This window comes from Aspergillus saccharolyticus (genome assembly GCF_003184585.1).
Source record: "Aspergillus saccharolyticus JOP 1030-1 unplaced genomic scaffold BP01scaffold_55, whole genome shotgun sequence".
Lineage (NCBI taxonomy): Eukaryota > Fungi > Ascomycota > Eurotiomycetes > Eurotiales > Aspergillaceae > Aspergillus > Aspergillus saccharolyticus.
In genome coordinates, this window is record NW_020290665.1 from 77,549 (window position 1) to 90,768 (window position 13,220).

A 13,220-nucleotide genomic window follows, 5' to 3' on the forward strand; every position below is an offset into this window, starting at 1 on the left:
TCTTCTAATTGATGAATCGATGACCAAAGCGGGCTTTACGGTCGTTATTCCATTCGTTTTTTTATTTTGTGCTGGGGTCCACCTTTGCATACCCGATCGTGGGTCGACATTGAGCATGCTCCTGGTCAGCGGCGTCGTGGTGTTATAAAAGATCAAGGGCGGCGAGGAATCGTGCCTGATAACTTGTAATACTATTCCATTCCTTTTTCGTGTTGGTAGTGGCATTTTGTCACGGATACCCTTGTTTCTAGGCTTGCTAGGCTTAATGGTGAAATGTGACTGCAGTAGTGAGAATATCTGGGTAGTAAGGAGATGTAAAAGCAGACGTCGGGGGTGGTGGTAGTGGTAGTAGTAGTAGTAGTTGTTGTAGTTGTAGTTGTACCTACTGCGGTTCAAGGTGAGTGAGTGGATCCGGAAAGACTCCAGAAGTTTAGGGCGCTCCGACCGACTCAACTTGTGTTTGACCTTTCACCAGTCACAACGACACGGCCATTGACATACTGGTAACCACCGCAAGACCAGGACAGTCACGATGACCGACCAACATCCAACTTATCTCGAACCGAGCGAACTCGGCACCAAGGACTAGTAGGTATTCCCAATGGGGGGGGGGGGGAAAGTCGTCTTACCTGTTTGCCTACCCCGCCTCTACCCCTCCCGAATTTTCCATCCGGCCTTTTTGTTGTTTCTGTTGTGTCGCAACCCCCCTTCACCACCCTTTATGTCTGCCCCAGAAGCAGTATGCATTGCAGAGAACAATGAAATGAAAGACTAACAGGAGGAAACCAGCTGGGAAACCTTCTACGCCCGCACCCTCTCCCACCTCTCCTCCAAACAGACCCCGACCACCACCACCACCACCACCACCACTACAAATACCCCTCACCCTCACCCCCGAACCAAATCTACCGAAGCTACCTCCTCCTCCTCCCCTGACACCACCGACGATGAAGAAGACGAAGAAGACGAGGTAGACGACGACTCCGACCCCGGCACCTCCTGGTTCTCCGAACACAACGCCCCCGAAAAAGTGCTGGACTTTCTCACAGACCCGGAGTTTCCTCTAGCACCGTGCAATCTTGTTTCGGAGGACAGTCAAGCGCAACCGCCGAAAATCCTCGATCTTGGCACCGGCAACGGGAGCATGCTGGCGTTACTGCGTCGGCGCGGCGGGTTCCGGGGAGACATGGTCGGCGTGGATTATTCGGCGCAGAGTGTGGAGCTTGCAAGGCGGTTGCAGAGTTTAAGGATTCATCGGGCTTATTTGTCTGATTCGGAGGAGGAGGAGGAGGAGGAGGAGAAGCGGGGTGGGGAAGATGGAGGTAAAGGCCAATCGACGGACATTCGCTTCGAAGAGTGGGATATTCTCTCCGCCTCCGACTCGACTTTCTCTCCGTCGGGGGAACAGTCCTTACCGTGGTTTCCCTACGAGAACAGCGGGTTCGATATCGTGTTGGATAAGGGGACGTTTGATGCGGTGTCGCTGTCGGCGGATGTTCTTGCTGCTCACGGAACGGAGAAGGAGGAGGAGGAGGAGGTGAGGAAAGGGGGCAAGATGGTGCAGAGACGGGTTTGTGAGCGGTACCCGTCCATTGCGCGCGGGTTGGTCAGACCAGGCGGGTTCTTAGTGGTGACGAGTTGTAATTGGACTGAGGAGGAGTTGGTGGAGTGGTTTACCACCAGCCCTTCTACTTCTGGTGATGGTGATGGTGATGTTGACCAAAAGGTCAAGGATAAGTTGGTGGTTTGGGGAAGAGTCGAGTATCCTCGCTTTCGGTTCGGCGGGAGGGAAGGCCAGGGGGTGTGTACGGTTTGTTTCCAGAGAGTGGTTGAGTAGAAGCTTTTTGATCATAGAGCATACAACGTTATCCTGAAGACTTCGTGACTGATTGTCACGGGTGGAGACAGTAACTACAACTGTTGGTCCCACCAAGAGCCGCAAGTAACTCCAATTTCCGGGCTAATTAACCGGCCTTCCTTGAGAGAACAATACGGAGTAGTCTTCAATAATCTACATACGGCCGATAATTCAAAGCTTATCTTGCGCTTGAGGCAAGGCCTCAGATCCGACGAATGACAATCATTGCTACGGAGTTATTGTCAAGGCCAATGCACAGCAAACAAAATTTGCGACTTGCAGCTCAAGAAACCCCGAGAACACTCAATAGTAGGGACATTATGTGTGGAGCGACAGACAGGTGGTCGGTCTCATCAATCGGACCACCTGTGCAGCTGCAGATCCTGGTCGGAAAACAATGTCCCAGGGTATTTCCTCTAGAGAAGAACAAGCAGCCACTCGAGAACTCACAGTCAGTGTGCGCTTGCCTCATATTCAGGCACGGAGAAGATTTCCTGTCTAATATCGGTGCCGGTTAAATGTTTTGCTGTCTGGGTGATTTACCTCTCCGAGCTCTCTCTTACGACAGTCGACCACACGTTTACTAAGTGTCAGCAACGTCAACGATTCTTGGCGTAGATGCGCGAATTGCTCCAGACCAGCACAACAATTCCTGCTCCAAGTGAGTATCTGAAACACGTCTCTCTCAGTTATTTGACCTTCGCTCTCCGCCCGGTGCCCGTATTGCAGCAGCAGCAGCAGCAGCAGGGAAAGCGATGGGGTCGTCCCCGGCAGAGTGAGCTCAAAAGTGGATCCCTCTGGAATGTGCACAACGTCATCCCGTGAGTGGGATTTATTTTTTCTTGCTTCAACCTCAAACTGGGCAGTAGTAGCTCTTTTAACAAGAATTGAAGAATGTCGGATGACTTTCAGGATGGGCAAGACACGGGGATTTCTTTTTCTTTCTTTTGCTTGCTCCTTGTAAGCCCGGTTCGGTTCAGGCTCCGATGAACCGCGTGCCTGGCAATCTTTCGTCGATCAGGGACGACATAGTCCGAGGACCGAAAAGGAGGGAAGGAAGGGGTGGGTGGGAGGGAGGGAGGAGGGGGGGGCTTATTTTGGCCAGGTCAGCAGCAGCAGTCAGTCGATCGGTCGGTCGGTCAGGCTTAGCGATCGTGACGTAGGATCCATTGATAGGGAAAGGGAAAGGGATAAGTTAGTGAGCAAAAGGAGGAGAAAGGAAAAGGGTGATGTGATGAGCGCGACTCCACTCTGAGGGAGGGGGGGAGGGACCACGGCCAGACTATCTGTCTGCCCTGCCCTGCCAGCTGGGCCTGGTTAGCAGATCGCGGTGAGTGAGTGAGTGCAGTGTCCAGCAGTGTCCAGCATACTGTGTGCTGTGTAGGGTTTCAGAGATCAACAGGAATCATCAGCAGTGTAGGGAGTTATCGAGGTCAACAACTTCTTTTTATTATTTCTTGTGAGAGATATGTCGGATAGAGGGAGGAAAGACGTGTCAGTCAGTTCAGCCAGGGACTGAGGGACTGACTGGAGATAAGGTCGTGATCGCTGGCAGTTAGTGCCAGTTGGTACTGTACTGTACTAGTAGTTTCACTTTCACATTACCGTGACGGTACCGAACTCAACCGGGGCGGGCGCTTCCCCGGCCCCTCTCTCCCTGCCCCGTATAGTACGGTCAGCTGGCAGAGATGACATCATTCCTCTCCACCCTTTATCAGGCCCTAGACCGGTCGATGGAGAGTGGCGTAATTACGGTATGGTCATGGCTGGCTATCGACAGCCACGGGGAGCGGAAGGCCCCGATTCAGCCTGAGTGAGTGAGTGAGTGATTTTTTGGACGAGGGGAAGAGTAGGGAGTCGCAACCCAAGTTACACTTGATTGTTTCGTGGCACAATGAGAGCTTTCCCCAAAGTACGTTTGTGGTTAAAACTTTTTTTTTCTTTGAATCTCTGGGGTTTATGATTTGTGAAAGTCTCTTATTATGATTATTATTATCATCATGACTATGTGACAGTTTCTTTGTGGGAAAGGGCAACAAAGAATGAAGTAAACGATCCGACTGAGGAATTTCGGGGCATTTGGCATCTTCCCATTGCAGCATCACCAGCTGATGGATCCTAGCCTCGCAGGTAACCGGAGTTGTGCCTCTTCGTCCCCCAACAGCAACTTTGCTACTTGGTCACTTACAAAACGGAGAAATCAGTTAACTACACAGTATTCTTCTTCTAAATCATCATCATCATCATCTTTTTTATTTTTTCATTGCTTTAAACATAGGAGTCCAAAACAGATTCTTTGTCTGGACCCAGCTGATCTCATCCACGATTTCCACTTCTCGGAAGGCAGATGCGAGTGGAGCAAATAACATCCTGCTGTTGCTTCGTCTTTCCTGTTGCTGGCGGTGTTTAGTCAGGAACCGGCCCAGCCCTGACTGTCCTTGAAACCTAGTTGGCTCTCAGTATTTTTAAACTACACAGTTTAGAATCCAATGAGTGGATGGTGGTTTCTTTCCAGAAACAACCCTGAGCAAGACAGCTCAGAATACTACAGAACAAAAAGAAGCAAAGAAGAAAATCGGGATGGATCTTGGCTGGGGAAAAGACCCGCGTGGACAGCGTCTGGGGTTTTTTTTCTTCTTTGGTTTTTGGAGGGTAATTGAGTCGAAATCCAGAGCGGATCGCCCGACCCCCGCATTGCTGGAAAGCCAGCAAAAACCCAATCCAGTCATTTGCAGCCAATCCTCGCTCGAAAGATCATGCTATTAGCTGAGAGATCCATGATATCCCATCAGTAAGAAGCAGACGAGGGAGAAAGAGATGGAGAAAAAGAAAGGGAAAAAGTACACAGTAAGTATACAGTCGTTGATTCAAGAGAGTAACAAGAGCAGAAGCCCCTCTCTTCCCTCCCCCCGCAAATAAGTACCTTAGTGTATGGTGCAGTAATTGGAATTGGAATAAAAATAAAATAAAATGGATTTAGCACTCAATCAATTTCCCAGTCTGGCTGTAGATGACTGATGCAATGGAATTAAATAACGAACAACAACCAACCAACTATCACTACTATCAGTATCCGTCAGTAGGTAAAGTTATTATCAGCAGTAACAATAATAATAATAATAATAATAATTGTACGTACTGGACGGGCCCTCGTGCAGCCATCCAATCCATCCATTCATTCATTCATTCCTCTCGTAGTTTCTCTGCCCTGCAGCTCTTCTTTTCTTTTTTTTTTTTTTTTTCCCTTTTCCCCAACATTTACTTGACTTACTTTAGTTACTTTTACTTACTGACTTTGTTCTCCTCTTTTTCTCTGTTTTGCCCAATTTCCTCCCTCTTGCTCACTCCTCCCTTCGTCTCTTTCCCCTCTTACTTACGATTTCCCCTCTCTCTCTCTTCCCCTTCCTCCTCTTCTGCAACTCCTCTCTCTCTCTCTCACTCTCTCTTCTACTCTCTCACCTTTCTCCATACAACTACAACTCTCCCTCAACTAGACAACCAATTGCGTGTCTCTCCCAATTGCCCTGCTAAATTCCCTCCTGCAGTTGCTCCTAAACTTTCCCGGTGCTTAGCCTGACAGGTACCTGCTCTGCCGCTCGTATCCCTGGATTTTGCCCGCCAGCTGAATTTCTTTGCCTCACTTCTTTCAATTTATTTCTCTTTTCCTTCCTTCCCCCTCCCGCTCCTCCTCTACTTCTCTACTACTGTCCCTCCACTCCCGTTGCCAAACTACACCACTTAGAAATACTCTCTGCTACTATCTGAAACTACTGTCGCTGGGCTGCACGGGATCTCATAGCCCGACAGTCCACGTATTAAACCATGGCCTCTTTCAAGGTAAAGTGCCGTCCTCCTTTCCCTGGACTTTCTCCGTGGATGGCGTGTTCTCCGAACATCAGCACTCCCTCCAGGGCCATCTAAAACTTTCGACTAACGACTTGGGTCTCCAACTATTAGGAATTGTCTCTCTCGCGCCCTCTTCCTCAGTCGAATCCCCGTAATCACTCTCACTCTCACTCGATCTCCCTGGGTGCGGCTAACGCCAATCATCGGGTGACTCGTCGCAAGAGTGTCACCACTGCCGCTGCTGCTAATGTGGCCGCTGCTGCGGTCGCTGCCTCCTTGAAGGAATCGGGCGATGCCATGGGAATTCCGATGCCCGCACACCGCCGTGGGAGTCGGAAAGGCTGGGAGTCCAGCTCGGTCGGAGCCCCCTCCGGCTTCGGCTCTTATCTGTCTCGCAGCATGAACAGCCCCAGCCAGGAACCCCCGGTCGCTCGCAAAACCTCCCCTTCCCAGACCACCACCATTACGCCCCCCGCGACGATCACTGAGAACTCCGGGCCAGTTCCCTCCGATTCCAGCAACTCAGCGGCCAAGCCAGTCAACACCAAAAACCGCAATCGACGGGCCAGCGAAGGAGGCCATCTGGTCAAACCCGAGGGGAAGCGGTCCATGGCCGAGCTTCGCTGCGAGCGTTGTGGGAAAGGGTATAAGCATGGCAGCTGCTTGTCCAAGCATATGTGTGTATTTTCCCCCCCATGTCATCCGGCCACCGGGCTCGGTCCGGAGCAACTGCGCCACGTCGGCTCTGCCCAAGGTCGCCTTCGTGGTCATTTCGTTCCCTTCAACTCTCCTTTATCGTGGTGGACCACAGTAGATTGACGTTTACGGAAAACAGGTGGGAACATGACCCTGCATGGGCAATCACGTCGAAGCTCTTGATCTCCAAGCATCAACAGGTGCAATTGTTGGAGGCCGCCTCCGTACTGGTTACGATGACTCAAGAGGATCCAGACGAGAACGCTGAAGCCGACTCCGAGATCTCCTCATCCTCACCGGACGCATCGTCGGAGCTTCAGGAAGGTCTGAGTTCCGCGGAAACGACGCCGCCCCCGATGGACGAGGACGATGACGACGATGAAGACATGTCCATGGAACCCACGGCCGACAAGCGATTCAGCGTTGGTAATGCCTCGGGCCTCTTTTCTCACTCTTATCAGTCTGGTCCTTCAAGTTCGTTTACGAGCAGTGCTCCTTGGGCCTCCCCGGCATTTTCTCACGTCCGACACTCGAGCATAGATACACGTCCTTCCACCGCGGAAGCCAAGCTGCACGAGGACGACGAGGCTGACCTGGCCGCAGCTATTGGCCTCTGCAATTTTGGTACCCCGCGCATGGGGCCTGTGCCGCTGTCCCCCAGCGTGCCCCCAGTTCCTTCTCTCCCGACGCGTTTCCTCGATCAACGCAGTCCCTCCGACAGCCAAAGCCACAGTTTAGACCAGTCTAACACAGGCCTCGCCAACTCGGCCTTTTCCAACCCCACCTCCAACATCTTCCTCTCTCTCTCTTACAATCCATCTTTGTCTTACAAGGTCTCCGATGAGCGCGAAGTCAGAGTGGACGGTGCAACAGACCGCGCCAAGCGGCAAACTCGCAACGCGGATGTCGATTTTAGCAGCCGGCCAGCCCAGGCAGACGATGACGACGATGGCATCTTTGGCCGGATGGAAGAATAGACCAAAACACCCCACCCCCCGGACGACTCTCCACATTCCTTTCCCCCCCACCGCTCTCCTATCCGACCGCTATTCTTCCTCTCTCCCACCGAACCGCTGGATGCACAGCTATCCAGCACATCACCCTGATGACATGTACGAGACTGCGTGGCTTTTTGTAAATGTTGATATTCTTTTCTCGTGTTGGAGTTGGAACACCCCTTTTGCATGTTTTGCAGATTTTCTATATCTATCTGTATAACCCCAGCGCCGGCTGGGACCGGATGGTCCACGGCAGCCACTGTTACTACACCTACTGACTGACTCCGCCTATACCAATTTCATATGTTACTTTGTTTCTCTGTGACTTGTTTCCTGTACTCTTTAGCCCACTCGAAGAGAAAATCTCTCGATCCGACTGCATGCGCGCATCTTGTACTTGGCCTTCGGGTTCCCAAGGAGGGAAGTCTTGGTTCTACCGACTGAATCGAATCCGCACTCTTTGCAAGGAAGGTCACGAGTCGTCTCTACCAAATATCACATGACATGTCGGTCGAGTTTCACAGTATCGACCGACGTCATCTGAACCTGCCTGGAGAAGAATTGCACAAAAACGGAGCCGATGTGCTCCTTCACACCAATGATCCTGCGAATCCTACACCTTTCGTTTTTTTTTTTTATCTCTTTCGTTCCTCCTGTATAAAGGAAATCTTTTCTCGAACCTACCATATCAATTCTATCCTCCTGCATTGAAGTCCATAATAATTGTTAGACTGCATTGTATCTTGATCTAGTCAGCCCAGCACTGTTGACCACAATTTCGGTGCAGATGCAATGGCTTCGGTAGGAGAGGAGATAAGAATTTGAGGCAACGGTAAAGATAAATCGTGGCGGGCGGGTGGGGGGAAGGAAAGGTGTGAGTTGCCTCGGTCTCGGCCCGGCCGTGGTCGCACGGGAAGCATCTGGGTGGCGGGCAGCGCACCTGGCAGCGTCACTGGTGTATGTAGTTGCCCTTTTAGGCGCACTGCAACTGCAACTCGAATTGACTAGTGAGGTCTGGACTGGCCATGGTATGACATGCAGGCGTCTGTCTTTTCACCTGCTGGTATGGTATGTATGTACGTATGTACCATAGTTTAATATCCCTGAGCTGTTTTTAAATTGAACACTAAGTTATTGCATGTATGGTAGTACATGATACTCACTCGTATCATGGGTCATTAGTATCTGGCAGTGGTAATATATCTTATGAAGCGAACTGTTCTTACAGGGTTAGTTATTTTTGATCTATGTGTCCATGGAATGCTTTTTGAAGAAAATGGATCATAGCTGCTGCATCTACCTAACCTGGAATGACTATGCCAGTAAATTCCAGCTCACAAGGCTGATGATGATGAGGAGAAACCCCGGGGTAAGTAAGAACGTAACCTCAAACAATACAAGGTCAGAAGCTAGATGCCGGCGGGCATTCCACCTTACCCGTCCAATATAAAATATGAGTATGTATGAAAGATGGATGTTGAGATGGGAATCCTCGATGATGTAAATAGCGTACAGTATACAGTATACAGTACAGGAATAGCGTCAGTACACATGCACCATCCCCCCGAAACCCCCAAATCAAGCAGATCAGCGACGGAAAGATATAGGGTGGTCAAAAAGCGACAACTCCGTATATGCCCTAGGAAGTTGTCGAGAAGCATCACAAAAAGGAACACAAGAACAAGAAAGAATTAGATTGACATTCTGTCTCACAGTCCCCGTCAAAACAGCAGCGTAGGGGGTTCTTTGAAAGGAGACAACCAACCGAAAGGGATATGATCGTAGTGGAGAGGTATAAAACAAAGGATGCTGAGTATATGAGGGAACTTTTGGAATGGCAAAAGCGGCGAAAGGGAGATAGATGGAAGCCAAAAAGAATAACGCCAGTGCCCGTCCAGAAGCACAATGTCCTACAGCTCCCCCTTCCCCTGAGTATGTGTCTCGGATCAAATTCGGCCCTATCCCTCGCGACTCCGTGGAACTCCAGTATGAGATGAATGTAAACGTTGAGAATAAATCAGAAAGAAGACAAATCAAAGGTAGTCGTTACGCATGCATGTACCCGTTCCGCATCCCTTCCCGTCCCTTGTGCGACCCGTTCGCCCCGTGTGTTGTGTAGGCGTCCATCACGACTCATTCGGAGGCCCGCCATTGGGGCCGCTGGTATCACCAAAGACCGGGAAATTGTTCGACATGTCGGCCCAATCCCATTCGATGGTCATCGGCATCTGCCACAGATCTTGTGGAACGAATGGTTGTTGAAAGGACGAGAGAGGGTTGTCGGCGGTTGTCGACGTGAAGGGCGCTTGCTCGCCGAACCGCACGCCGTCCAGATTATGCGGGCTGAGCATCTCAAAGTCAGGGCCAAGACCTGTAAGGCTATGTATAGTTTCTTGAAGATTCGGAGGCAGACCGCCACCGGCTGTGGGGAAGGCTTGGTCGGGAACGAAGCTGCGCGCCGCAGTCGGTGCGCTGCCCGTGGGCTGGTTGTTCTGTGCCGTTGGGAAGGACGCCGACGCAAGGGGCACTGCTGTTCTGGCAGACGAGGGCGCATCTGATGATCTCGTGGCGGGGGTCGTAGGAGATTGGTTTCCGTTTGATGTCTCTCGTTGCTGCGCGTTCTGAGGGTCATCGGAGGTGGCCTTGCGCTTTTTCTTTGAATGGGACTCCCTTTCTGCCTTGTCTAGGACCACCTGCGCGATCCGTTCAAACTCCCCACAGAGACTGAGCATGCGTTTGATACTTCCGTTTGATTCATCGGAAACCAGCGTCGACAGGAAATTGACCACCACGTTCATCAGCTTCACATCCGATCGCGCTCGCGCATCGTTGGGATTTTGAAGGATATTAGCGAACAGGGTGACTAGTGCTGAGACTGGATAGTATAGTATCAACCTAGATATCGTAAGCGGACAGTTTCGCAGCCAAAGGTGAATATACTGACCAGACACAGGCGAAATCGCCTTGCGGGATGTACTTGATAAGATTGATGGACGCCCGAGCAGCAGTCACGCAAAGAACCGCCGACAAGAATACCCTGGGGTTCAAGGGCCGTGCATTGAGACCCTGAATGGCATAGTTGGATAGACGGCTTGTCCAGTAACCATGATGGACAGACATTCGGTGGATCGTTGTTAAGCAATTGTAGTAAGCGAAATGAAGAACGACAACGTGTAGAATCAATGGCGTATGGGTGGCCTTGATCTCATTCTCCGGCCGGAAATCGAGTGGTATACTGTCCTTCCACTCCTCCAGTTCTTTGTCAAGCTCTCCAATAGTGTTCAGTAACTCCCCATCCGACTGTTTTGAGGCCTTGGCAGAGTATAATCGCTTGTATACGCGGCTTCCGATAGTAGCAAAACGACACATCGACCGAAAAAGGTTGAACTTGCTCTTCCCATCTGATAGTGGTACGTTACCAATGTTGTCGGGAGGATCTTCGCTTGGTAATTCAACATTCATGTCATCGTCATCCTGGACAGGTGGGCGGCCGGAACGGAGACATAGACTAGTCAAGAGATTAGCAAGCACACATCAAGTAAAAGAAGAATTGAATTACTCTTTGTCGAGCAAATAAGCAATCCAGAATACCCGCTTTCGCTGTTCAACCTCTACGGGATTTAAACCAAACCCCGAGCCGCGTTTATGCAGCCCTATGCTGTGGGACAGCCGGATTGCTGCCGCGACAAGGAAGAAAGACGGTTGCGGGTTGGGGGTACCTTGTAAGAAGAGTGACTAGAGCAGTGTTAACAATCGTTGCGATCTGAGAGATCCAAGAAAGCCACCTACCATTCCCAGCAAGGCCTGAACGCTCAGCAAGTCCGTATTTCGCATGGTGAGCTCAGTCAGCACGGCCATTGCGTTCTTGAGATAGAGCCAAGCCTTTTTATCCTCCTCTTGTGGCACTAAGTTATTCATGACTCGAATCCTGTGCGCGATCGCTAGGACAACATTGATGCTCGCCCACCAGCCAGAGCCTTCGTACGGATCTCGGGAATATTGCCGCTCTACTAGATGCATGAAAGTCGGTTCGTGGAAAAGCGGAAACATGCAATTGAAGTTGGCAAAGAAGTCCTGGAATAAGGACAGTGCCTCTTCCTTCGGAGGCAAGGGTTTGAAAACCCGACGGGCGAATATGTCGCTAAAAATTTCAGGCTTCCAATACATCCACTTGTTATCGTCGATATATGCCGAGGAGATCATATCCTGGAAAGAAGAGTCGCCCGTCTTCTCATTCACCCACTGTATGCCTTTCGGGGAGAAGATTGAGAATCCCGACGATGAACCTGACCCAGCATGTCAACTTGAAGTTCTGGAGCCAGCTCATGCAGACATACTGACCAATATATCTTGTCTCGCCACAATTATTCGTCACGAGCGAGCACATCATGTCCGACAAGCCCTCGACTTCGGGTTCAGACCCCTTCGACGAGTCCGGGGATGTGGGGGCCGTATGCGGACTCGAATGAGATTCAATGTGAGGGGTAGAGTGGTGCGAGGAAGCTTGTTGGGATTGGTTGTTGGAGTTTGAGGTGTTGATTTTTCCTGGGCTTCTAGGGAGATTCAGCCCACCGTTGGCCAAAGATCGATCGGCCAGACGTCGTTCTAGGGTCCCAAGGTCGGTCTTTCCTCCATCTTCCTCCGAGAGCAAGCCCGAAAGGCGTAGTAGCGATTCCATCCTTCCTAACCGGTTTTCCAAACCTTCAATGTACTTGGCACTACAGGACCCCAGGTTGTTAGCGTAAAACAGACAACAGGACAGCCGGCCGAAGGTATGCTCACCCTTTGGGTGGATTCCGCTTCTTTTCCACCTGGGTGAAGACACAATCGGTCTTGTAGTTGATGCAGTGGGAGCATTTGGGCATTTTGCCATCGCATTTGATTTTCTTTTTTCTGCACATATCGCAGGCCTAGGGAGAGTACGATCAGCTCAAGACCGACCGGACGACCAAGTGCGGTGCGTCAAACCAAACGAACAGCGACTCACCCTGGCGATTCGTCTTCTCTTGGCGTCGTTGGTCTCATCCCCCATGCCCATTGAGGCATCTTCCTGAAAAGCCCCATTGTGATGCGCGGAGGAGATCGGCGAAGTGTCGTGAGGATAGCCGCCGAAAAACTGGTGCTGCTGGTTCATGAGCATGGGCATGTCGAAGCCCATGCCATCAGGGCCATCCCCAATGCCATCCATTGCAGTTGCAGATCGAGGCTAGTGGGAAAAGATCTGAGTGTATAAGGACGACCTTCTATGATGTAGTGGAGTCTCTAGACCGAGCGGGTATCGATTGAGGCGAGTCGAAAATGGGCTGGATGCGGGGTTACTTTCCCGACGACGTCAATGGAATGCAAATGCAAGCCAACCGTTGATTTCGCGATAAGGAATGACTAGGGTGAAGCGATTGAGGAGCCTGCTTTCATGTGGAAAGGATGCGCCTTCACTTGAACGGAAAGGCGCCAAAGGAGTTTTAACAAAAGGAAAAAGATGCCGAAAAGAACCGGCCGTAGGGAACAAGTAACTGAAGGACAAGGGAAAACGGTTGATGGAATGAGGGAGGAATTTAGTTCAGTCGGAGAGTGGATTGAGTAATCCACTTCTGCTTCCCCGATAAGTGACGAGCACGTGGCGATTCGGGCTATTTCCCCCTTGGTCTCTTTCAGCGCAGAGGAGAGTGTTTTATTGAAATATTGTCATGAATAGCTCGAGTGAAAGATAGGGGAAGAAGAAAAAACTACTTGTCAGGGGGCAGAGGTCGAGAACGTTTGATTTGACATGTGAGTAGATTGTGGGATTTCGAAGCAATAATGGGACCGGATCAATTGTGAAA

The 13,220-nt window shown here is 50.8% G+C and overlaps 5 protein-coding genes across 5 annotated transcripts; 4 read left to right on the top strand and 1 right to left on the bottom strand.

Annotated features, from left to right (window-relative positions):
- The first annotated feature begins 475 nt into the window (after positions 1-475).
- Positions 476-1,856, top strand: BP01DRAFT_360828 (putative S-adenosylmethionine-dependent methyltransferase). The gene is made up of 2 exons (XM_025575999.1): positions 476-588; positions 790-1,856. The coding sequence occupies exons 1-2, from the start codon at positions 533-535 to the stop codon at positions 1,835-1,837; spliced, it is 1,104 nt and encodes a 367-aa protein (XP_025426938.1). The 5' UTR covers positions 476-532; the 3' UTR covers positions 1,838-1,856.
- A 463-nt stretch (positions 1,857-2,319) lies between these two features.
- On the top strand, positions 2,320-2,909 carry BP01DRAFT_360831 (uncharacterized protein). The gene has a single exon (XM_025576000.1). It carries the CDS (start codon positions 2,477-2,479, stop codon positions 2,681-2,683), a length of 207 nt encoding a protein of 68 aa, XP_025426939.1. The 5' UTR covers positions 2,320-2,476; the 3' UTR covers positions 2,684-2,909.
- A 2,649-nt stretch (positions 2,910-5,558) lies between these two features.
- Positions 5,559-7,635, top strand: BP01DRAFT_190101 (putative C2H2 finger domain protein). Its single transcript, XM_025570941.1, has 3 exons — positions 5,559-5,695; positions 5,816-6,381; positions 6,540-7,635. The coding sequence occupies exons 1-3, from the start codon at positions 5,681-5,683 to the stop codon at positions 7,375-7,377; spliced, it is 1,419 nt and encodes a 472-aa protein (XP_025426940.1). The 5' UTR covers positions 5,559-5,680; the 3' UTR covers positions 7,378-7,635.
- Positions 7,636-8,433: 798 nt separating this feature from the next.
- On the top strand, positions 8,434-9,566 carry BP01DRAFT_408695 (uncharacterized protein; the record flags this gene model as incomplete). Its single annotated transcript, XM_025578825.1, has 5 exons — positions 8,434-8,466; positions 8,581-8,627; positions 8,686-8,767; positions 8,928-8,939; positions 9,114-9,566. 5 exons carry the CDS (start codon positions 8,434-8,436, stop codon positions 9,393-9,395), a joined length of 456 nt encoding a protein of 151 aa, XP_025426941.1. The 3' UTR covers positions 9,396-9,566.
- atrR (transcription factor atrR) lies at positions 9,292-12,960 on the bottom strand. Its single transcript, XM_025570942.1, has 7 exons — positions 12,386-12,960; positions 12,181-12,308; positions 11,740-12,116; positions 11,188-11,684; positions 10,958-11,133; positions 10,343-10,906; positions 9,292-10,293 (listed from the first exon to the last, which is right to left on the bottom strand). The coding sequence occupies exons 1-7, from the start codon at positions 12,584-12,586 to the stop codon at positions 9,525-9,527; spliced, it is 2,712 nt and encodes a 903-aa protein (XP_025426942.1). The 5' UTR covers positions 12,587-12,960; the 3' UTR covers positions 9,292-9,524.
- Positions 12,961-13,220: the final 260 nt, after the last annotated feature.